General features: G+C 46.1%; 1 protein-coding gene across 11 annotated transcripts in view; it reads right to left on the reverse strand.

Annotated features, from left to right (window-relative positions):
• The window catches only part of ACSF3 (acyl-CoA synthetase family member 3), a 101,673-nt gene that overhangs the window by 38,164 nt on the left and 37,152 nt on the right, over positions 1–26,357 (reverse strand). For all 11 annotated transcript variants that reach the window (XM_084812739.1, XM_084812738.1, XM_084812742.1 and 8 more), the window contains one exon: positions 11,360–11,486. In XM_084812739.1, the coding sequence (XP_084668865.1) occupies positions 11,360–11,486 (127 nt within the window). The remainder of the gene's footprint in view (positions 1–11,359; positions 11,487–26,357) is intronic.

Raw genomic sequence — 26,357 nt, forward strand, 5'->3', positions numbered from 1 at the left:
CTTCCTTGCTTTCAGTCCAGGAAGACCCAGGGGTGACCAGACCATCAGCAAGGATCCCCCATCCTGCCTTGGGAAATGTGGCTGAGGAAGGATCACCACCTCCCCAAAAGCTTGGGGGATTAAAGGTGGCTCTTTCCCATACAATTTCAAAAATGCCACGCCTGAGATCTCTGGATCGTTGAAAGGCTGTATCACTGACTTGCTTCTTCTCCCTGGGTTTATGATGGCAACATGCCACCAAACAGTTTTGTGCCCCAGGGCTAACAGTACACTAGAAGCTTACGGGTTTCACGGCACATGGGCAAGCTAAGACATAATGCATTAGATGTTTGATTTCAAAGAGGGGAAGAAAGGGGGGGGGCAGTCTAACATCTCAAACTGTAGCAACTTGTCCAAGAACTCCATGTAGTTCAAACTGAATAATGAGTCTGTGACTGTTTAGAATGCTTTCCCCTGCAGTGTGCAACTTGGCTGGCTGGCTTGAGTTGCCTTTATAAATTACATCTGTATTCTAGCACTTCTTCACAACAACCTTGTGAGGTAGGTTAGACTGAAGGAACATGCCTGGCCTAAGTTCACCCACTGAGCCTCAGGGCTCAGTCAGAATTTGAACAAAAGTTTCCCTATGTCCAAACCCATCAACCCTCTCCAAAGTGGTGCCCTGAAGATGTTTTGAACTACAGCTCAACATCCCTGACCAGTGGCCGTAAATCTTTCTGTCTCGAATCTCCTGCCAACCAATGTCATTGGGTGACCCTAACTTCTAGTATGATAAAAAAGAAAAAGATCTCGCACTACTTTCAGCAGTTCGAAGGGGAGAAGACGCATCTTGTTGCTTCAGGCAGAAGATGCTTTTAGAGGGTTTCCAAAGAAGGAAGTAGGTCACTAAAAATGGGAAGCTTGCTTGCTTGCTTGCTCTCTCTCTCTCTCTCTCTCTTTCTTTCTTTCTTTCCTTCCTCCCCTCCCCCCCTTCCCTCACACTAGCATTTAAGTATTTATTGACATCACTGCAGATGGTGAAAAGGAAAAAAGGGAGCCTGCCATGCCGCTCAGCATCTTGAGAGGCTGAATCCTGGCAAAAAGTGATTGCAATAACCAAGATGCTGGAGTTAAAAACCCCTTTGTTCTGCTCCTGCCCTTTGCAGAACAGCTCCGGGATCAATTACATGTCTAGCTAAAACAAGCAATAACTCTTTCCCCCCTCTGTGCAGCAACCTTCCAGTGTATCTCATGAACAAGATTACTAAACAACCCAACAAGGTAGCAATGGGTGGATGTGGAGATGGTAGCTGTGGTGGTGGCAGCAGTGAGGGTGGCCGGGGAAAGATTTCTAAGCAGCTCTTTGTATAAATATATAGAAGCTACCATCAAGAGCAGCCCTCCCTTCCCCATTTCTGCTTCCATCACAATGCCATTAGTTCTGAGTAAATATGTTCTCAATTGTCTTGAGTGAAGCCCAGAGGGAGGCTTCTGATGAAAGCAAAGAGCCTGGGGCAATTGCTCCCAGTGATGTTATCTGTGCAGGATTACAGAGGGGATGGGGGAACCAGGAGCCCACAGAAGTCAGGGGCTTCTCTTTGTATTGTGCAGAGTGGTAGGCGGCAGTATTGCAACTGAAACTCTCCCCATGACCTGAGTTCGATCCCAGCGGAAGCTGAGTCCCAGGTAGCCAGCGCAGGTCAACTCAGCCGTCCATGCTTCCGAGGTCAGTAAAAATGAGTACCCAGCTTGCTGGGGGAAAGGTAGTCACGACTGGGGAAGGCAATGGCAAACCACCCTGCTATAGTCTGCCATGAAAACGCCAGCGTAAGCGGCATCCCTCTAGGGGTCAGTAATGACCCGGTGCTTGCACAGGAGGAACCTTTCCTTTCCTACTGTCTTGCTGGACAAATAACAAGTTAAAACGAGGCATTTGGCCCTGGACTGGGGAGGAAAACAAAGCCATGTCTTCCAGATACTAAGGTGGCTGAAGGTATGGGGAGGTGTGCAGGGACAGAGGGTGTAGAGAAAGGAGTGAAAACAAAGGCACAGAGTTACAGCAATGTGGTTCTTATCAGTTGCCCTGTCCCCATTTGTGGCAGTTATTTATTTATTTGCTTTATATCCCGCCTTTCCTCACACCCTTGAAAATGGTACTCAAGGCAACTAGAAGTATTAAAACCAAGATTAAAATAAACGTAAAGCAGTCATAAAATCAAACAGATTAAAAACATCACTGAAACAACACAATAAAAGAAATAAACAGCACCAGCCAATTAAAATCCCCTTCAGCCACAAACCAGTTTATATGCCGAAGGCCTTCCTGATTATAAACATCTTTGCCTGCTGGCAGAAGGACAACATAGAGCCAGTGTGGTGTAGTGGCTAGAGTGCCGGACTGGGAATCGGGAGATCCGGGTTCTAGCCCCCACTCGGCCATGGAAGCTCACTGGGTGACTTTGGGCCAGTCACAGACTCTCAGCCCAACCCACCTCACAGGGTTGTTGTTGTGAGGATAAAATGGAGGAAGGAGGAGGATCATGTACGCTGCCTTGAGTTCCTTGGAGGAAAAAAGGCGGGATAGAAATGCAATAAATAAATAAATAAATAAATAAATAACTAACTAACTAACTAACTAACTAACTAACATAGAGGGGGCCAACCTCGCCTCCCTTGGCAGGGAGTTCCAGAGCCTGGGAGCGGCCCTCTCTTGCATCCCCACCAAACGTGCCTCTGATGTCAGCAGGACTGACAGAAAGGCCTCCCCGGAAAATCTTAAAACCCGGGCAGGCTCGTATACAAGGAATTCAATGAATCCCCTCACATACAAGAACTAGGAGACTGCATGGCCTGGCCAGCCAAGCTGCCTTGGTGGTGGTGAGATGAAGGGCTTGTTCACACGGAACTTTTATCCTGCTATTGAGATTGGTTACTCACGGAAGTTTGCGAGTCCTTTAGATGACACTGTCAACCTCCACAGCGTCTCCCACACTAAATTACCTTTATTCCATTGTTTAAAAAATCAGAGATAATGAGCTATCAAATTATTGCACTTGAGTTCAGCTTGAGTTCCCTTGTGAAAAAGGAAAAGCTTCAATAAGAGAAGCACCAGCTAGCGGCTGTGTAATGAAACATATGGAAGCCTCAGATAAGGGGGAAAAGAAGGGGGAAAGGGGGGAGGGGTGCGTGTCAAGGGAGTTCGTCGCGATCCTGCATTTAAAACAGAAGCAGAAAGCCCTGTTTTAAATGTGGGATTTTAGGCTGGTGTAGAGATGCTCGAAAAGTGAAATGGGAAGAAAATATGAAGTAGAAGAAAACGTTGCCAGATACATGAATGGAAATCCAAAGGTGCACCTGAGTTATGGCATATCAAGGGATTAGCTAGCTTAAAGAAACTGGGACTAGATAATATGTATCCCCAATAGTCGGCTTTTGAAAACATAAAATACATACCTTAAACATAAATCTGCATTTGCTAGTGCGTCACAGCTTGAACAGCAAATGGGGGACAATTATCTCTTCTTTGTGCAAGAACTAACCACAGTTCTGAGACGCTGCATAAAATTAGTTAATGAATTTCAGTTCTGCAGCTGCTCACTTCAACGGTCCCTAGATTTTCTTTTCCTCAAAATACTGTGACCTTAAGGCCAAAGACAGAATAGCCCAAAGAGATGAAGATGTCTCACCGCTATTTCTGGTATATTTCCATGTTTAATGTCCCTTTTGTGTCTATTTATTCTCTTATAAAGCAATCACCCATTCTGGTATATAGAAATGTCTGCTGGGAAGTCAGAGGCATTCATGCCTTTCCTGTGACTCTAGAGCTGGTACAGATTAAGAAGCTCTGATGGCGTTCTTGGCCCAGGAATGGCACTGCAAGACTCCACTCCATGATCAAAACCTGAAGCAAGGTTGAGCTCCTCTGTTGCTGGGGCTAAGGAGGTTAGGGGGGCATCCATTGGCAAGAATATGTTGAGAAAGAGACCATGCAGTGAAGCTACGCAGAAGCCAAGGCTGAGTGGGCCTTAAAGAGCTGATCTCCCCAGGCTGAGACAACCACCACTCCATCTGCCAGGCCACACTGGGTCTACCAAAATGCTACTGGCCATGCTGGCTGGGAATGATGGGAGTTGCAGTCCAACACATCTGGAGATCATCAGGTTGAGGAAGGCTGCTCTGGAGGCATTCAGCAGGGACTGCAAAACTCCCCCTCCTCCCAGCCTGGGGGGGCGGGTATGTATTTCTTGCAGTGGGCTTGCCCTGCTGATAAGTCATATGCAACGTTTGCAGGAGATCATAATTAAGCAATAATTTTAAACAACAAAAATAGTATTAATCGAATTTATGACTGGGAGAGAAAATGTAAACAAACAGCGGAGGGGGTGCGGAACACATTGCATGCTAGGATTTTAATTAGGCCCATTTCTATTTATAGCTCACACTGAACAGGCGCAAGCGATTTCCATCTCAGGTGCGAACGCCCACAAATGGAAACAAATGCTTGCCTTGCAGTAGGAAAGACCTGCTTCTCTCTGGGGTTGGGAAGGTGCCAGGGAAAGCCACCGCCAACTCACAGTGTGGGCACTCCAGTGTGCCATCTGCTTAACCTCCTCCGCGCTGGCTGGCATCAAAGGGAAGAGAATGAGACCAGCCAAGGTCAAGCCAAGGGGCTTCTTGGTCTTCCATGCGTCTGTACTCTTAGGACTGGAGAGCAAAGGGATCAGAGGGGACTCTGAGTAGAACCTGCAGCACCAAAAGCAAAACAAATTGAAATTCTGTGCCAAGGTGACAGCCATTCTACTCCTGAGTGGGTCATACCAACCAGGCACATCTACCAATCTAGCATAATGTATCTGGCTTCTAAGAGCCATTGGGGAAGGGGCAAGCATTTGGTAGAGCTCTAGCATCCTACGCTCTGATTGCTGGGACTCCTGGTCACCTACCTTCTGAGGTCCAAATCTATTCAAGCTTAACCTGCCAGAAGGAAATCCACCCATTTTTGAAGTGGATATTGCAAGTAGTTCCAAAGGTGCAGACAATGATCTTGAGCCTACCTTCTGTCTAATTCTAGTGGGTTTCCTTTCCATCAAGGAAAATAAAATATATCGGGGTTGGATGCACAAACGTGTTCTGCTGCTTGTGTTGGCAGTTCTCCTGACAGTCTTTCTAAATTGCAGTATAAGGAAATGGTGGTGTAAAATATACCAGAATCATAGAGTTGTTTTTGTATCCTCTCAAGCCTTTTTGCTTTGGGCATGATCTGCCAAGAACAGACCACCTCCACATGTAACTATGTGTTCCACAGAAAGCAATGGACAGCACCTATATCCCACTGAAGCAATGGAATCACCCACGCTGGAATGTACACTCTGACGTGCATCTGATTTATAAGCTGATTTTTTTAAGCTGCAGTTCCTAAAAGCAATGATATTCAAGATACTTTGCAGAATTTCTGTGGATATCAGAGACCATGGGGTGGAAAGGCAGAAAACTCTATGGAAATCAAGGGATAGATTTTGCACATCCCTTGGGTACCCACTTTTTTTTTTTTTAAACTTAAGATACTCAATATGTTGAATTCAAGCATTATGTTCCTGTGCGCTTGTGGAAGCTGGGAGTATGCAAAGCCCTAATTTGGACCTATAAGGACCGCATCTGAAAGATGGTGACTGTGGCCTCTATAAAAGGAACCTAATAAAAGCTCTGAATGCTAAAAAAAAGCAGGATTTGGTTACATGCAAAAGAGCTGCATGGATTGCATTTGGGGTGGGGGGGGGTTTGCACTGCTCAAAAGCACTGGAAGCTTAATAGAAATAAGTCACCGTTTTAAAGCCCACATCAAACAAGTTAAATAACTCTTACTTTCTTAACGACATATTAATCAAACTGTATTGATTCTTGAATCAGATTCTGTTACCAGCCGAGCCCTCTATCTTCCTGGCCCTGATGCAGGCATTAAGGGAGTTTTATTCTGACAGATACAATATAGCAATCAATAAAGTCTTATTATATGGAGCTGATATACATGGATTTGCTCACAGGATTTATGCACTACTTTCAACGTCGACACTATTTCATGCCTCTGCCTCAACCTGTAATTGAAAATAAATCTCTCCAAATACTCCTAGGTTCGTTTCCTGGATGTCTTGGCAAATATGAATGGAGCTGGCATTTCCTTGGGGAGAACGTGGTTATATGATCTTGCCTATTTGTGCTATTCATGCTACAGGGTGCTTTTCTTTCAGGAGAAATTCTTTGCACAGTGGGGAGGAGGCACGCATACACTCAAGATGAAAGCCCACCTTTCAAGTTCAACTGATATATCCATTCAACACTCTGGTGTTCATTTCCACTGGGCCTGGGGAGGGAATGTTCCTGGCACATGGTATCCACCATTCTAAGCCTTGGGAGAACACAAAAGCAATGAATGGATTTTCAAAACATGGACATGAGGCTCATGTGCAAGGACTATTGTTTTTTCACACCACTATTCCTTAGCACTTAGCACACCACCATTTTTTAGCCATTTAGCAAGTATGTCAGGAAAATGGCCAATACAAGCAGCTGTCATTGTAGTCATGAGCCTCAGAACATATCACTTTTTATTTTATTTTATTACATTTATACCCCACCTTTCTTCCATCATGGAACTCGAGGTGGCTACATGGGGTTCCCAGGTGGTCTCCTCTCCAAGCACTGACCAGAACTAGACCTGCTTAGCTTCATGCTCTGCATGCATCTGGGTCACTGCAGCTCGTGGAACACAATGGTCCTAGTGAGGTGGGATGCATTTATTTTGTTTTATGGATTTATATCATGACAGCAGGATGTATGTGATGTGTACGGTGCTCCCTAAATAAAGTGAACTTTCACCCTCTTCACACAAATCTGCCAACAGACGACTGAGAGATTGGAGCATTGGTGAATATGTCATGATATCACAGAAGCTCAGCCAATGCCCAGGAGGGTCTTGCACACACAGGCCAGCAACTGCCAGTTTATATGCCAGTTGTTTGCTTACGTGTCAAGACGCAGGAGAACTTTGACATGTCATACAATTAAAGATTTGCAACTGCCATCCTAATGTGAGATCCTTAACAGCCACAAGGAGAGACACAGACAGCAGCAAGGTCTCCTTTCATAAGCAGACACACACAGACACCTCCCCCCATCGCCCCACTGACAGCTTTATCTCCACTGGGCATCACCTCCTACTTCTAGGTCTCTTACTTGACCCCTGATAGACATCAGCTGCCTAGGGCTTTGGAGCTCCACCTTGCTGTGGCTCAATCCATCAAGGTGTAACATGTTAGTGCCACCAAGTGCTTTGCTGCCAGCAATTATTCTTCATTTGCTGACCTGCTGGTTTCTAGGATTGTCATTAGCAATCAGTAGAATGCTAAATTACGGCTCAGAAGTTATCAGAGGCAGAGTGGTGCACCGTCACCAGGTTTATTTTGCTCCAATTGTATTGCTGCCCCAACCACACGCCAGCTTCCCCACACCCTTGAAGAATGCTTTGTTAGCAGCCTCACCACTCCGGGCACTTTGCCCACAACAGCAAAAGGAAGCACATTGTGCAACTATGCTGAGACACAAGGTGGGACCCAGGTCTGGGGACCCAGGTTGCCTTTTAGTTTACTCACACTAAGCAGCTTGCATCTTAAGTAGAGCCCCTCCACTTGTTCATTCTGTGTTTCTCAGACTTTTCCTTTACATGTGGGTGCACTTCAAACACATCAGTGCCCAGGGATTGAACAATCCCAGGTGCCTGGTTGCTTGAACACTTAAGAATCTAAGATGGCTAGTAGTTTTTTGAATCTGCCTCATTTGCATTCTTTGGGAATGCTATGGCAGTAATTAACTCTGTTTAGCTCATTCAAATGCATCCTCTAGAACACACTTAGTAGCAGCCATTTTGCAGCTACTCATAAACCTCCCCCCCCCATGCCCCACCCTCACCCCGGAATAGGTATCTCCCTGGTATTCGCCAGGCTAAAATCTGAGAGCTTGTTTGGACTGTTGTGGATAGCCAAGGCTGTGCGTTTTCTGTGCATCTGACTGTACAGTGTTGTTGTTTATTCAGTCAGTCGCTTCCGACTCTTCGTGACTTCATGGACCAGCCTTCATGGACCAGCTTCATGACTGTACAGTACAAGCATGGAATTTAGTCTCCTGAGTATTTCAGTATTCATTTTCTTCAAAAGAGGTTGTAGACGGTGCTGCTACAGAGATGAGTTCGAAAACACAAGGGCAGTGCCTGGTAAAACCACAGAATACAGTTGCAGGGTTTAGCAGAACTCAAAGACTTCTGACGCTCAGGTTGCAGAAGGCCTCCCCGCAAGCTGTGACATCAGCCATCAGGGAGGAGGGGAGGGATGAAGAATGGAGAGGTGTGTCTGTGTGTGCATGTGTGTTTTATACATGTACACAGAACATGCACAGTTCTCTGAATAGCGAACAAGGCGGCCTGACATTTGCATTTCACTGTTGATCTGGTGGCATCACCCTTGGAAATATGTTGCCAGCCCCAATATTTTCAAAGAATTCAAAAAGGCGACAGGAGGAAAATTGGGAAGGGGAAAACAATCAAAATGCCATCGCTCTCTCCCCATCAAATGAGATTAAGAGTGGAAAAACCGAGGGCTGCTGCCAAGACATTGCCAACTCGCCTCTAGTCTAGAGGAACTGTTGTTTTATTCCCCCCACCTGCAGCCAGCATTTCTAGCTTGGAAGTTAAATTTGGCCTGCGAAAGGGTTAAGTTTAATTTATACTGATTTCCATTTAATATCATTCTCTCCCCGTAGGAGCCAGCAGCTGTGAGCTGATTGTAGTTTCTCATTATGCAGTCTGTATCGCTAATGGTCTGTGACAAAGGCATGCCATCTTCCAGGCCGTACCCCCGAGAGCCAATTAAACACACATACTCCCTTCCTGTTTGCGGTGCATTACAATGAAATTAAACTGAATTTCAAAATCATTTTCTCCTAAAGACATCTCTTTACAATAATTAATGCATGCTATTCCTTTGCATCTGAAATATTCATCAGGAGGGTCGACTTTTTTTTTTAAAAATTGTTTTTTAAAATTACCCCGCAATTCTGCATTGCCTCTCACCATGAAGCTGCAGCGTGTCTCCACTCCTTGCTTGAGGAGTGCAGCATGAGCCAAACTTGCCTAGCTACTGCTCTTATTCTTCTAATTTAAATGACCACCCTCCACCTTCCCCAAATCAGCAGAAAACACATAAAAAGGCCATAGTGAAGGCACCAAAACATCAGCTTGGTGTGACTGAGTCAGCCATAACAATGACACTAAATATTTATATAGCGCTGGAGTGTTGATCCATACAATGAACCTGCAACGTAGGTTGGTATTGTTATCCCCAAATTGCAGATGGAAGACTAAGGCGGCGGGGGGGTGGGGGGCGGTGGCTTGCCAAAGGCCACTTAGCCAGTTATCGTAGAGGCGAGATTCAAACCGGGGACGTTTGCCATTCACAGCACAGATTCTTAAGCACTCTGCTACATTTTCCCTCTTTCGTGCATGTGTCTTCTTGGTCCAGCAGACCAAGAAGCAGTGCAGAAAGGAGGTGTCCCCATGCAAATGAAGGGGGTGGGTGCGCATGGAAAGAGGCCAAACTGATGGAAATAAAATTAACCAGGCACCCAAGATGGTCCCCCCCCCCCGATTAATGATAACAAGGGCTGAACAAAGAGAGAATGCGTATCTTGTGTGTACATACTTACTCAAACATCCCACTGCAGCTAATGACAGTAATGGGAAGGAGGCAAACAGAAGGCTTTGGGGCAGCAGGCATAAGAGGCCAAACACAATTCTAACAGGTGCCTTTGCATTCCAGAGTTCTGCTGTGGAGGCCCTTGTGCAGCCAAATCATTCAAAGAGGTCATTTTTTAGGAAGGACGGACGGACGGACGGACGGACGGACGGGCTACACAGCATTCACAACAGGGATGGATGAGGAAGTTAAGAACATCAGAAGAGCCCTGAGGCTGGATTAGACCAAAGACCTCCCTGGTCCAACATTCTGTTTGCACAATTGCCAACCAGATGCCCCAATGTGAAGCCCACAAGCAGAGCGCGACCGCAACAGCACCTCCTGCTCATGTTTCCTGGCAAGTGGCGCTGAGAGGCATACTGCCTCTGATACCGGAGGCGGCCTGTAACCATGATGACTAGCCGGAAAGCCTTGCCCTTCACGAATTTGTCTAATCCCCTTTTAAAGCCATCCGCATTGGTAGCCATTGCCACTTCATGAGGAAGAAAATTCCATAGTTCAATTAGGCACTCTGTCCTTTTGTATGTACCGGATCTCCCACCATTCAGCTTCGTTGGATGCCACAGCATTCCTGGTATTATGAGAGAGGTTTCTGGGATTGAGATCAACCAGGTGCATACGAGCAGCAGAAATTCTATCAGCTCAACCACAGGAGCAAGCACACGAGAGCCATTTTACTGCTGTAACCGGAGAGCAAGTTGGGCTCAGTGGGACTTGGGTTCAAATCTCTGCTTAATGTGGATAGGGAAATTTGAGTGGGAATTATATTGATTTCACAGGGTTGTTGTATGGACAAATGAAATGAATAGGCCAAGTGTAATTTGCATACTAGCATGCAACACGCGCACACACACACAACGCAGAATAACACTTCACGCATCTGATGAAGAGGATTGTAGCCCATGAAAGTTTATGCCATAATAAAATTGTTAAGTCTTTAAGGTGCCACAAGACTCTTTGCTGCTTTAGAATACAAATGATACAGTAATTAATTGCCGCAAACCATCCAGATTGCTTTGGCTATGGGGCGGTATAGAAATGTAATAAGTAAATAAAATAAAATAAAATAAAATAAAAGTTTGTTTTAACTGGGAACCTGCAATACTGCAAAGCAAAGGGCTGCCCTCCAGCACCATCTTTATTTGAGTTCATAACAGTAGTTTTATGTTTGGGAGCTCAGCCTCCACCTCTGCCTTGCACTACTGTTCTTGGACAAGTTACTGTTCTATTAGTCCCACCAATTTGCCTTCTGGGAAATGGGTGTTTTGTGACTGGCCACACACCCCATGGCAGCCATTTTGTGAGAGTGCCCATGACACTTTCAAAACACCAAATGTGCCCACCAACCCCAAAAGCTTGGGGCTCCTGCCCTATAGAACACATAGGCACATCAGTAGCTATCTCATCCTGGCTCAGGCTATTAGCCCATCTAGCCCAGTACTGTCTGGAGAGGTTCTCCAAGGTTTCTGACTTCATGTCCTTTTTAAGCAGAGATCCCAGGGATTGAACATGGGAGCTTCTACATGTAAAGCAGGTGGTGGCTCTACCCCTCACCTTTTGCCCCTCCCCAAGCAAAGTACCTGTCTTGAACCAGCCGTCAGGTGTAAAGGCATCCTGGGTCTCCTTAGGTCTGTTCCAGTATTCCTGAAACACCGTAGGCCCCTTCACAAAGAGCTCCCCTTCTTTGCCATCCAAACTCGGGGTCACCTGGGAAAACAGAGACACCATGTACTCCACCAGCACAACAGCTGTTTGCATCCATCTCCCCAAACGAGCGTACCATACTGTACCAAAATGGGGAACAAAAGGATCCTGACCTTCCCCAGACAGGAGGCCTCTCACAAGTCCATGGACACCTGTGATATTGTGGATTATTATGTTATCTGCCAGCAGCCTGCATCAACCCATTCCAGGGAGAAGCAGAAGGCATGAAACACTGAGAAAATGCAGATGCCAATGGAGTGACAACTTTCTCAGATCTAGCCTGAGGCCCTCCTCAGAATGCCATCTCTGAGGGAGTTCAAACAGAGGTTCAGAAGACAGCAACAAGGGAGAGGGCCTTTTCAGTGGTGGCCCCCCAGCTGTGGAATGCTCCCACCAGCAGAGCCTGACTGGTGCCAACTTTGTCATCTCTTTAGCTCCAGGTCAAGACAGGCATATGATGGGCTTTCTATCCATCAGTGGTTTTGGTTATGGTCTGTACTGATGTTTTAGCTATTTTATTATGTTTTGGTTTTTTAATGGCAATCATGTTTAGCAATTTTATATTTTGTAAGTTTTAATAATTTTGTTGTAAGTCACTGTGGGTCTTTTTAAAGAGAAAGGTGACGACGACAACAACAACATTTCAATAAATAACAACAACAATAATAGTCTGCTTGGCAATATCTAGAGCAGGGATGAGCAGCTGGCAGATTACTCAGGGTCCAAATCTGGAAATCCAGGCTATCATTTCTAGACTGCTGTACCAGCTGAGGCAGGGCTGGCATGTGTAGAAAGATGAACAGGCCCAGATAACGCGCCCCTCCGCTACCCCAAATTTGCCAGGGGTCAGTGGCCATATTTGGAATGTTGATAGTGTGTCATAGGTGCTCTCACAATATGGTTGCTGTGGGTTGGTTTGGCCATTCATAAAATGGCTGCCACGATGGGCATGGCCAGCCACCAAAAACCCATTTCCCAGAAGGCAAACTGGTGAGACTAAAAGAAAAGTAACTTGTCCAAGAATCTAAGTACAACACAGAGGTGGGGTCTGAGCTCCAAAACACAACATCATTATTTTGAGCCCACAGTTTTCTGCTCCAACGGTCATTTTACAGAAAGCAAACTGTTGAGGCTCACAGACATGGGACCCAGTGGTGTTCTTGGAAATAAAGACGGCGCTGGAAGTTGACACTCCGCTTTGCAGCATGCCCAACCTCCCAGTTATTTTTTTAATTAAAAAAACAACTTAAAAAACCCCCAAAGCCAGGAGGGGCAGGAAGCCTGGTGGGCACCGAGAAGTGCCCACAGGCACCATGCTAGAGAACCCAGAATGATCCCCTTTTGGCCACGATGAAACCTAACTGTCTAGTTGCTGGCAGCTTGGAGAATGAATGAACTACCCTGCACTGCAGTGAACAGAATAATGAGGCCCTTTCAAAAAACTGCAAAACAATCGAAATGCAGAACATCCCATTCAGTGGAAGTTGGTGTGGTGGTGCTGGTGGTGGAAGCAACACAAAGTCCCCATCCAGGTGGGTAAGACGGTGTTCCAGCAGAGAGCACCCCCAAATGGTTGGACGGCTTCCCAGTTCCTGGTCACCTCTGCTTGAATCCTGGCAGAGGCTCAACACCCCCCACCCCTTCCCAGTCTTATCTAGAGCTCGGCTCCCTGGCAGCAGGAATCTCCCTGTTGTGCCATTTCACGATGCCACTGCTGGCTTGCAAAGAGTAAAACAGAAAGGCCGTGACGTTATCTTAATAGGATTTTGTTTCCTGAACTCGCAGTGGCAGGAGTCGGGCTCCCTGGTGCCTGGGAAGCATGTGGACCGGTTTAGCACTATCAGCTCGCAAAGCGTGAACACCGTGCGCGCGAGAGAGAGTTAAAATGGAGTGCTCACGGTGCTTGTGAGCTACGACTGTTCATTTATGGTGAATCCACCAACTAGACATAGACATCTCCTCACCCCACCCCTGCCCCAAATTAAAGATGCTCCTTGCTCCCAATGGAAGGCTTCCTCTGCAGCCAGCTCGCTTACTCTCCTTCCTTTCTTCTGCAAAATCTCCAAGGTACCCTTTTGTTGATACACCGGATCTAACTTACAAGCAGCTGTTGAAAGCATCAGATGGCTAATTGCATAGATATCCTATTCTCCAAGTGCCATATTTTAATGCACGTTTCAGCTGCTTTAATGCGTTCAAGCAACTTTAACATGCAGACACAGTGTGCCCTAGAAGGCTGGCGTTTGATAGCTTTTCTGCTGCAAAACGGATTCAGCAAGCTGAGCTAGGCCAGCCGGCGCGCCAGATAAGATTACATTTGCCACGCATGAAAATAAAAAGGTTGTAATACTCTCTGACGGAATAAATCCGGGTGATTATAAAATGCATATTTTCAATGCTTCAATTTTACCTCTCTATTAGTAGGCAGTCAAGCTGGATAGTGGAGGCGAGAGCCATCCTCGGATACAATTCCCTGCCCACCCCCAGCCTTGACAACATTCAGTTGTTTATGGGTGATGCCTAGGATAACCTGGCCCTCAAGCCTGCTGCACTCCACCAACTACAGCAACGGAACCTCTGATGGACATTGACACTGCTGGGGGCACTGTGCTTCCTGGACTAGCTGGACCTTCAATCTGATGCCGCAAGGCAATGGTCACATTCTTAACCTGGCCAGGCCTTGCTTGAAGAACCTCCACTCATGTTACTCAAGAAAACTGTAGCTAACAACCCCTTCCACCTGAGCACAGGAAACGACGAGAATCTTTTGACATTACGGAGTACAGCAGAAGCCACTTTTTCTGTGGATTCAGAAATGCAACTGCATGGACAGGGCAAGAGTTGTGTGAGTCCTTACCATAAAGTTGTCTCCAGGGTTTTCCCTGATCAGGACCTGTGTGACTGGCCTTGTCTGTGCTGTCATTGCATTTTAAACATTTTATTTCTTGTAAGCTGTCCTGAGAACTCTGTGATAGGGCAGCCTATTGCAGTATACTGCAGTGGCTACTAGTTCTGATGCCTCTGTGCTACCTCCAGTATCAGAGGCAGTGTGCCTATGTAAACCAGTTACTGGGGAACATGGGCAGCGCTCCTGTCTTGCTTGTGGGCTTCCCGCAGGCAGCTGGTTGACCCCTGTATGAACAGAATGCTGGACTAGATGGACCCTTGGTCTGATCCAGCATCAGGGCTGTTCTTCTGTTCTTACAATATACCAGCCTTCCCCAACCTGGTGCCATCCAGACGTGTTGGATTACAACTCCCATAATTCCCAGCCAGCATGGCCACCAGATTGGGGAAGGCTGCAGTATACTATAAATACTGTATAGTATAAAAACTGTAAGTAAATTAAGTAAGTACATCAATAATGGCTCCACGCTAGCTCGAGGACCAGAGGCAACATCCCTCTGAATATTAGTTGCTGGGGAATAACAGTGGGAGAGTAATGCTGCCCTACTTGTGGGCTTCCTGGAGCCACTGCAGAGGATAGGATGTTGGGCTAGTGTGGCCTTTGGATTCATCTAGGGGGACTCTTACGTTCTTAAGGAAGTTCTTGTGTTCTTACAAAGGATTAGACAAAATTAATGGCAGACCAGTTTGTCAGTAGCTATTAAGCATGATGGTTAAGGATGGACCCTCCATGTACAGAGGACATGTACTTCCAAATAACAAATGCCAGTGACAAGCAAAAGCGGAAGTCCGCTGCCTTCTTGGTCTGCCTCCTGAACCCTCAGGGGCACCTGGCTGGGCACTACTGGAAATGAAACGCTAGAGGGGATGGTCTGATCTACCACCAAGGAAATGCATGTGCTATCTTGGTATGTTTTAAACTCCCCAGCAAGCCACATAACAACTGCAACGTGTGGGAACTCCTGCTGCTCATTGTATCCTGGCCTAGAGATTCCACCAGTTACTTTAAGAACATAAGAAGAGCCCTGCTGGATCAGACCAAGGGTCATCTAGTCCAACATTCTGTTGACACAGTGGCCAACCAGCTGTTGACTGGGAACCCACAAGCAGGACACAAGTGCAACAGCATCCTCCCACCCATGTTCCTCAGCAACTGGTGTACACAGGCATACTGCCTCTGGTACTGGAGGTAGCATATAGCCATCAGGACTAGTAGCCTTCGATAGACGCCTCCTCCAGGAATTTGTCCAACCCCTTTTAGAGCCATCCAAAGTGGGGGCCATTACTATATCTTGTGGTAGTGAACTCCATAGTTTAACTATGCGTTGTGTTAAGAAGTCCTTCCTTTTATCTGTCCTGAATCTCCCATCAATCAGCTTCATAGCATGACCCCATTGGGTTCTAGTATTATGAGAGAGGGAGAAAAATTTCCCGGTCCACTTTCTCCACACTATGCATAATTTTGTACACCTCTATCATGTCTCTCCTTACCCTCCTTTTTCCAAGCTAAATAATCCCAGCTGTTGTAACCTTTCCTCATAGGGGAGATGCTCCAGCCCCTTGATAATTTTAGTTGCCCTTTTCTGCACTTTTTCCAGCTCTACAATATTCTTTTTTTAGGTGTAGTGGCCAGAACTGTACACAGTATTCTAAGAAAGGTGGCCAAGAAATATTTTAAATAAAGACAAACAGAAATACCAGATAAAAGCACTGGTCTGAGGCGGGAGAGCAGAAAGAGTGTCAAAATCCCCTTACAGTGAAATTTAGACACACTTCCTGCCCTTGGACATGTCATGACGGGCATAACCCCAAGGGCACGTCTCCTGTGCAAAGCCCCTTTGAAACACACAGGAGTTGCACAAGAACACACTGCACCACGGGAACTTGGGCCGTTTGCTCCAAAGGGGGCTCAGGCAGGAGACGTTCCCTGCCGGATGGTGCTCTTGCTCTAGGGGAGATTGGACATGGACATCAGCATTCCCTGACAAGAGCAAGCCAAGGCAGCAAAAGTTTAAAAATGCTAATCTTTCTAGGGGGACATGGCTGTAAATGCACCAGCTGTGCTCTCCACAATCACCGGCGGCGGCACACAGAAAAAGCAATAAAATTTAAATTTTAAAGAAGCACTTCCAGAATGACATATTCCCACTTCCACCATCATCACCGCCTGGCACTGGTTAAAAATGCAAAGGGTTTGCACTGCTGGTTTATATTTGCAATTAAATGATTACCTGAATCAAAGTACTTAAGGAATACTAGGAAGTTTCTTTTTGGCAGAGGTGGGGGTGTTCAGCAGTAGAAAATCATTGCTTGTGCCGTCTGCATAAATGAGTCATTTTATTAATCCATTTGCTTAACAAAAATCAGAAATCTGAATAAACAATTTTTAATCAGAGCGAAAAAACAGTAGGGAGCTCTTAGTCGGTGCCCCCTCCTGGTTCTACATTGCTGCATGACGCTGGCCACACAGCATTTGCCACGCTGTGGAACACTCACGCTGGCAGCCGTGCACACATCAGCCACACGCTACTAATGCCAAGGGCAGACAGAAGCACTGAACAGAGGAGAGAGATTCAATCCTCACTCACCAACAGCAAAACCCCAAGGTCCAGATTCTTCAAGCAGCTCCCATTGCAGGAGTGCGCATGACAGCTTCATGGCACAAGGCAAGAGGATGATGGCCACTGGCTTAGAAGGTTTAAAAGGGGACTAGGCAGGTACATGGGAGATAAAGCTACCAATGGCTATCAGAGGGAAAGTCACAGCAACTTGTGTTCTAGTCTGACTCATTGCTGGACAGCTCCCCTGTTGATTCAGGATACCATACCTATGGCCTGTTCTTGCCACCTTTGTATTGCTGAACAGCTCCCCACCACTCAAGGCTGGCGGGAACAGGGGAGGTTGCCAACTCCCTACAGGTGGTCCTATGAAATCCAGAGAAATCTTCTGGGAGCAAAACACGAAGCCCCGCTTTATCCCCAAACTGAGTTGGGACAAGAGACAGCACAAGGCATTATACCGTTATACTTTTGCAATGCATCCCACCCCCCTCTCATCTGTATCCAGTCAAGTGTGGGAATGGATGGGCACCTACCAAGGGCCCACACCCCAGCAGGGGCCCACTGCCAAGAGCCCCCTGGACTTGCTCCTCCCCTTCCCCATTGCAACCTGCTTGCTCACATGCCTCTCGCTCCGACCCAGCTAATGGTGGTGGTAGGAAGAAGGAGCAGGAGACGCCGTGGCCTCCTGGCTCCCCGGCTCTCTGCCTGCCAAGCAAGCGAGTGGCAGCCATGATGGGGAAGAGGAGGAGGAGCCAGAGCAGCTGGCGGCCGTGGTGGTGGGGAGGGAGACTCACCGAGGGAGGGGGGCCGCCGAGGTGCCTTGCCCAAGGGTCCTCAGAAACCTGGAGCTGGCACTTTCCAGGGACACCGGACCGCTTGGCCCATGGCAACCTGCCTGTTGCAGTGGTTTTGCAAGGTGTGAACTAAGAGCGAGGGGTTCAATTTTGCATCAGGCTACCAATCAGGCATCAGGTAGCAATAAACTTTTAATCGCTGTCTATTCTGGCAGATTTGCTGGTAGTAAAACGCTCAGCAGCACATTACCAATCTCCTAGGCAACCTGGTCCCACATACCCATTTGTAATTAAAAATTCCCCCATAAGCTCCCTTTCTGCGTAAGCGGCATCATCTCTGCTACGAGCAGCGTGTCCTGCAGCAGGCTACAGACGGCAATTGCAAGGCAGCACCATTTCCCTCCTGCTGGAGAGGAGGCAGATTTTGGCTCCTTGGGGAGACAACAACGAGAAGAAGAAGAAAAAGTCACCCAAAGCCCAGACTGTAATCTGCAAACGCCACATTTCACATCTGGCTTTGCAACGGTAACTTTTCATAAAGGAGGCTGGGAATAATGCGATCAATCCTCTTTTCATTTTGGAAGGTTTCACATTTTAAAATGAAGGGAGAAAAGAAATGGGAGATGAATGAGAGAGAGGAAGAATAAGAGAGAGATTTTAAATACCAGGCCCAATTTGTAAATCACCAAGAAACAAGTGACTTATTTACATGGCTGAAGCATTTCTAATGCAATAGCCAAATGATCTATGAAAAAACCTGCACAAATCTAAAACTGGAGAGTCCCAAACTTAAAAAAATAAAATCTTATGCTTACAGAATTGAACAAATTTGCATTTCACAAAACACTCAACATTCACAAGAGGGATATTGGAGGCAGATTAAATGACCCAGAAATTTACTGAGCACAATTTAAATCATTGTCTATTCTGTTTTAAAGAGGTGATTAATTTTAATTCACAGACATGCCTTGGAGATAGAGAGATCAGAAAAGGAGATGTCATGCTGGGAATTCAAAACCTGCATATTCCTGCACCAATCTATTATCTATCTATCTATCTATCTATCTATCTATCTATCTATCTAATCACCCTGGCTTTCCTGTTTAAAAGCCACACAAAGCAACTTACAAAAGGTTAAAAACAGGCAATATAATGTAACAAAAAACAAACAGGCTTGGGAAACTGTTGAAGATGGGGTATAAATCTCTGAAATAAATGAATAAAGAGTACATACCAAAACAAATCCTAAAAATTAACAATCAGAGCAGCTAATTAAAAACAGCAGAGCAGGTTAGCAGATTGAAATCATACATTAAAAAAAGCCTACTGTGGTAACTGACTGACCTATGTCTGTTAATGCGATCCTTCTAAACTGGAGTAAGCGACTGCCCTCCCCCCTATGGGCCACACTCTGCAGGTTCCCCTGGGAAAAGTGGGGGGAAATGGCAGTTTGCTACCAAAATTGGACAGCAAACTGCTCCATTTTATTTATTTATTTATTCATTTCATTTCTATACCGCCCAATAGCCAAAGCTCTCTGGGTGGTTCACAAAAATTGTGAAAAATGTAGTGCTCCATAGTGCTACAGAGCACTAAAAGGGTTAGATTTAGCTTGTTGTCAAGCTAGACTTGACCTTTTCAGGGCCCTGTAGGGCTAAAAGCACCATTGTTTTGGTTTACAATCCCCCCACTCCCCTCTTTGCCACTGCTAGTGTGCATGTAGCCTGAAGGCCACACCCTGCCCACCCCTACTATGAATTATTTGTGGCTCCTTCCTTTCCACACATTCACGAAATCACCAGAAAAAAGGGGGCCTTCCAGGGGCACCACAACCACCTTTGGCTCCAGACTAGCCTGCTGCTAATTTCACCTCCACCCCTGCAGGGAAATGGTGCTGCCTGTGTAACGCAGAGAAAGGCTGATTTTCTTGGGAGGCGGGGGAAGTCTACTCTAAGCTGTTCCCCACTGGAAGGAAAATGAATCCCAGATTCCCGGTTTGTTAAATCTTTTAATCCCACTCCAGCACAGCTCTTTGAGATGCATCTCCATGCAATGACTTGCACTAAAGCATTCAAGTTGGCCCCTGCAATGGACACTGATCTGAGGTGCAGCAGGTTTGTGTCTCTTGGAAAGGCATAGTTTCCAAGAGAGGCCATACCTGGAACACCTGCTTTGCATACAGAAGGTCCATAGTCAGTCCCTGGCATTCCCAGGTGGGGCCAGCAGAGACCCCTTGTCTGGAACCATGGACAGCCACTGCCAGTCAGAGCAGGCAATACTGATCCAGATGGACCAAGGGGCAGAGGTCTTGCACATCCCTGCTCCCCAACTTCCTTTTAACTAGAGACGCTGGGACTGAACCCAGGCAAAGAGTGTGCTCTGCTGCTCAGCTAGTCACGTGTTACTTGCTCTCTTGCTGAAGCCCTGCAGCACCAAAACTGCTCACTCTCAAAATCTCCCAGTTAAGAAATGTGGCATTTCTCACAGCTGCAAACCCCATGGCTCTCCTCTTCAAGCAAGCATTTCTTTCTTTTTCCTTTTTAAGGGGAGGAGGAGAGTGGTAGTGGTAGGGGTGGTGGTGGTAGCTTCAGAAACAAACTAACAGACAGACAATACCCGCTATGCTCCAAGAGTTTGCAGGCTCCTGCCAGCTGGGAAGCTACAGCCTATGAAATATGCATCGCAGCAAAGCAAGCAAGATGAAATATCCAGGGCTGGGTAACAGAAGAAAGAAAGAAAGAAAGAAAGAAAGAAAGAAAGAAAGAAAGAAAGAAAGAAAGAAAGAAAGATTAACCCTGTCTTGCATGCAATGCTGTCAAGGTGGGAGAGTGAGGGACCCAGTGATGGCCACAGGAGCAAAGAGGTTTCCCCAGTAAAGAAGCTGTATTCCTGTGTAGTATGTGAAGGAGTAATAAAGACAAATGAAACTGACAAGATTGGAGGGGGCAGGGGAGGGAGGGGGGCTTGTCTGGGCAGATACAACACTGAGCCAGGATTATGCCACTTCCATAGCAGCTCCAGATGCAGTTTATGCAGGGCAGGGAAAACATTTCCCAACTTCTCTTCAGTTTCTCCATCAACACACACACATATGCACACCCTTTTTGAGCCTTGGCTTGCAAGAGGACCAGATACGCAGACGATACCACCCTAATGGCAGAAAGCGAAGAGGATCTAAAGAGCCTCTTGTTGAGGGTGAAAGAGGAGAGTGCAAAAGCTGGTTTGAAACTCAACATTAAAAAAACGAAGATCATGGCATCTGGCTCCATCACTTCCTGGCATATAGAAGGGGAAGAAATGGAAGCAGTGACAGATTTTATTTTCTTGGACTCCAAGATCACCACAGACGGTGACTGTAGCCATGAAATTAAAAGACGCTTGCTCCTTGGGAGGAAAGCTATGGCAAACCTAGACAGCATAGTAAGAAGCAGAGACATCACCTTGCTGACAAAGGTCCGTCTTTGATTAAAGCTATGGTTTTCCCAGTAGTAATGTATGGCTGTGAGAGCTGGACTACAAGGAAGGCTGAGCGCCGAAGAATTGATGCTTTCGAACTGTGGTGCTGGAGAAGACTCTTACGAGTCCCCTGGACTGCAAGGAGGTCAAATCAGTCCATCCTAAAGGAAATCAACCCTGAGTGCTCATTGGAAGGACAGATACTGAAGCTGAAGCTCAAATATTTTGGCCACCTAACGCAAAGAGAAAACTCTCTGGAAAAGACCCTGATGCTGGGAAAGACTGAAAGCAAAAAGAGAAGGGGACAGCAGAGTATGAGATGGCTAGATAGCATCACCGATGCAATGAATATGGACTTGAGCACACTCCGGGAGAGAGCGCAGGACAGGAAAGCTTGGCGTGCTATGGTCCATGGGGTCACGAAGAGTTGGACACGACTGAACGACTGAACAACAACAATGGCAAGAGGATAGAAGATGCCTATACCTGGTGTTGAAAGGGAGGGAAGCTGTGCGTGGTGTTCTGCTATGAACAAGTAAGAAGGCAAGAAGAACCTGCCCTGATCGGAATAAGGGTCCATCTAGCTCAGTATCCTGTTTCCAACAGGGGGCAGTCAAACATCTGGGAAACGTCCAAGCAGGTCACAAAGGCAACCTGCCCACTCCTGCCCCCCAGCAGCTCATGGCACCAATTCACAGGTACAATTCATAGGTATGCTACCACTGTTTAGCCATCATGGCTGGCAGACTTCCCCTCCATACATTTGCCTGTTCCCTTTACAGCTCTCTAAGCCCGTGGCTATCAGTGCATCTCGTGGCAGCAAATTCCATCACCTTAACGCAGAAGGAGGACTTTTTTGTTTTGAATTTAGTGCCAATGAGTGTCACTGGAGGACCCCAAGTTCTTTAGAGAGAGAGAAAACGTTCTCCCCACACTCCCTCCACACTCCATGTGTAATTTTATAAGCTTCTATAATATCCCTCCTCAGTCGTCTTTCTTCAAAGTGAGTTAGCCCCAAACAATTTAGACTTCCCTTGTAGGGACGGTGCTGCAGGTCCTTCATTATTTGGGTTGCTCTTTTCTATGCCTTTTTCAGCTCTACAACATCCTTTGTGAGATGGGGTAGCCAAAACTGCTGAAAGTATTCCAGATGTGGCTGCACTGTGAGGATTTATGTAAGGCAGGAGTGGGCAACTTGTGGCCCTCCAGATGTTTTGGCTTACATATCATCCCTCACCATTGACTATACTGGCTAGGGCTGATGGGAATTGAAGGCCAAAACATCTGGAGGGCAATCAGTTGCCCACCCCTGACATAAGGGCTTTATTATACCAGCCGTTCTATTTTCAATCCCTTTTCTAAATAATCCCCAGCAGGGAATTTGCTTTCTTCACCACTGCAGCACACTGAGTCAACATTTCCATTGAACTATCTATCCACCATGACTCCAAGATCTCTTTCCTGGTTCATCACCTTCACTTCAGACCCCACCAGTATATTTAACAGAACATTTTGAATAATAATAATGCATCACATAATATATACATGATGAAGAAAACAAGGTTCCATCCTAACAGCATCATCCATCATTTGTGCTTTATGAGTAATTGTAATTTGTATTTGTATCGTAAAGACACCAATCGCAATATAATTGCAATATGTATTTAGAAATAATGATTAGCAACAGCAACAGAACTGGGACTGCTGCTGCCTGCCCACCTTTCACCCCTAATTCTGGTCTGTTGAGGGCAAAAGTATGGGATGGAGGTTAATAACCACTGAAGCCAAAGAACCACTGAAGCCAAATTGGAAACTGTGGATGGTGCCGGGGTTCGTGAAAGGGTTCTGCCTGCTCTCTAATGAAGCAGAGTGGGAGGAAGAAGGTAGAGAGAGCAAGAAAACTTCCCACTAAGTAGATTATTGATCTTTGGGTTGTGCCAGAAACTAGCTTTGCAAATTACATCAGCTCTTCGGCTACACCATCGCACGGTTCTCAGACTGCCAAGTGCAACTTTCTGATGTAAGCATGAGAATTCTTCCCACAGAATTTCATTATCTTTACAGTTTCTTTATCTTTTCTTTTGAGGTGCAGATTTAATCATGGTTCTTGTAAACTGCACTGAGGAATTTCAGAAACAAAAGCTAAATAAATTAGGCCATGTCTAAACATTAGTTGTTGTTAAAACTGTTAATGTGTTACATTTTCGAAGGACCACCTTCTAATGTATGAATCTGCCCATTATTGAAGATCACATCCCTTACTCCTTCCTGGAGCGACTGGGGAGAGGGGGCCTTTTCTATGGTGGGGTTACCTCAGTTACAGAATGCCCTTTGCAGAACTATCCACCAGGTGCCTTCTCTTTTATCTTTTAGGCACCAAGCCAAAACAGTTTTATTTTCTCATGCATTTGGCCAGCAAGAATATGATCTTTGTTGCTATTTTAACATTGCTGCTAGCTCTGTTTATTGTACTGTGTTTTGATAGTTGGCTTTTAACTTAATGTGGATTTTATCACAACCTAATTCATCCTGGATTGTAAGCCGCCTTGAAGAACTTGCAAGGTGGGAAGTGGGGAATAAATGTTGTAAATAGATAATGTTTAAAGATCATCAGGAGGTTTACTGACTGCAGCAAGAATGGAGATAATGAACAAATGGGGAGAAGATGGAAGCATCTTCCACCTTCCACTCCATGCTGGAGAGGTTTTAGAACAACTTATATGTAGTTAAATTTATTTGCTAGATTCAGTGAGTGTTGAGAAAGCACTCACAGAACTAGGAATCTCTAATTGAATTGGAATCAGTTTATTCTATATTGGAATGGGCACTTTAGAGTACAATGCTATACATGTTTAGAGCCCATAGAGTTCAATGGGGCTTACTCCCAGGTAAGTGGGTTATAGGATAGCAGACTTAATCAGAGTGTTCCCTTACACCTTATCATTGTTTAGGTTTAGATCAGCCTGCACCAACCTGGTGCCCTCCAGATATGTTCAACAACCCCCATAAACCCCAGCCAGCATAGGTAATGGGCATGCTGGTTGAGGATGATGGGAGTTGTAGTCTAACATAACTGGAGGGCACCAGGTTGGGGAAGGCTAGCTTGGATCTTTATAATATGCCTAATAAAGAAAGAATCGGAAAAAAGAATGAATTTTGTTGATAATGGTTCCTTTTCTTCTTCAAGATATAACAAAGATATTGTTACTCTTTCTTGATTAATAGAAAGACTTAAAATTAAAAAATACATTTTTGTTAGTACAAGGAGTGCCCCGGCAGTGGGAGAAAGAATAAAGCATGCAGCAATCAGTGAGGTGCATTGCACAGGTAAGTGCATTGAACTTGGACCTCCAGAACCGTATCCCACCACTACCACAAGCTTAGGGCCAACATTGAAATAACAGTGGCAGAGCATTCCAAAGCTGGGGAGCACTGAACAAGAATGCAAGATCCCCCTCTGCCCCACCTCCGTCCCAGTGGTCTCCCACCATCCATGCACTTTTCTTCCATCCAAGGTCATTGATGCTTAGCTAAGGAGAAAATTGCCTAGTTGGATAAGTCCACAGAGAGGTAAGCTATAGCCAGGGTAGAATTTACCTCCCCCTGCCCCCAAATCCACATCTCTTGTGCTCTAAAATGTAACTGTTCTGCAAGCACAATATGCCCCCGAGACCCCCAAGGCTGGTGCCACTCCTCTCATCATGGAAGGATCGGGGGGGGGGGGGGGCAACAGAAGTACAGCAAGGACAAGAGTCGCCAAACCCATCCCACGCTAGACCCATTCTGGCAGAGAACAAGGGGGTGGGAACCAGGTGTGTCCGATCTGGCTGGGGATGCTGGGAGTTGCAGTCCAACACATCTAGAGGGCATCACATTGAGGAAAGCTGATGTAGAACAATGGTTCTAGCATGTGTTCAGCCATTCGTATGGTTTTCTTTACTGTAAGGATTGTTCTTACGCTTTTGTATTGCATTTATTAAGAGAGAGGAGGCAGAGAATGAGCTTTTCTCCACAATTGTGAAGGTTGGAAGCATCACTTTCCAAACAAAAGTCAACACTTCCCAGGATGTGAAATCCAATGCCAGACAGCAATTCTGTGCTGGTAAAGCAAACCTGAGGACACCCAACAACACACAGTACTGTGCAAATGGTGTTGAATGAGAAATCGGCCAACTGCTGAGCCTGCGGGTAGAGGCTGGGCAAAGGAGAAGAGGAGACCCCCAAAAGGATATAAAGAGAAGCAGATCGATGGTCTAAGGAGGACTAGTCTGGGACTTGAGGAAGAGGCAAGACAAGAGAAAGCAAAATATGCCAGACCAGAGATGAAAGGGGCATTTATACAACTATTCTTTAATGGCTAAGTTGATCTGAGTTGACTTCGTCAGTGGATTCAGGAGCGCTAAACTATTCTTGTGAATGAGCTGGCATTTGTCCAGATTGTGGCTTCTGGATTCAACTCATTTTTGAAATATTTGCCAGGATCCAGCGAGCCACCATTTGAACACATGTTGTAATTGGAAGACAGAAAGCTGCCTTCGACCAGGTCAAACATAGTTGTGTCTGCACGTGATGCTACACCATGGTTTATGTTAACCATAGTTTGTTGCTTTAGCTATGAATCATCTTGCAGATAAGCAAATAAACAAACAGGGATTGGTTTTCCTATTTCTGGTTTGTTACTCTCCCACCCATTTTGCCAACCTTCACAGCAGTTTCATTTTCAGGCTGCTCTTGCTGGGCACCTCTGTTTCAGCAGTGCAAACAAGCCAGGGATAAGATAAGGTTCCAGGGTCAGACATCACAACAAGCTGAGCCTGCTTGAAGTCCAGTTGGTGCTTCATAAGCCAACAACAAACCAATCTGTGGCTTGTAGCTGCTTAACAAACCATGGTTTGCTTGCTGGGATGCCTTCAGGCACAATGACAAGCCAGATTTCAACAAACTGCATTGTAGCGCAGCGTTCTGTGAGGACCAGGCCTATTTCTCCCTCTAGGCCAGCCTTCTCTCCTCTGGCTGGCAGTAGCTCCCTAGCACAGAAACCTTTTCTGCTACCTCAGGGACTGAAGCCTGGGGCATTTGAAGCCTGGGCTCTATCACACCACTACAGTCCCTCCCCAGTATTGGCAAGATAGGCTCCAGTGACCAAAGCCCACTCA

Source organism: Heloderma suspectum, chromosome 8 (genome assembly GCF_057233095.1).
Source record: "Heloderma suspectum isolate Gila_16-S chromosome 8, 16-S_ref, whole genome shotgun sequence".
Classification (NCBI taxonomy): domain Eukaryota; kingdom Metazoa; phylum Chordata; class Lepidosauria; order Squamata; family Helodermatidae; genus Heloderma; species Heloderma suspectum.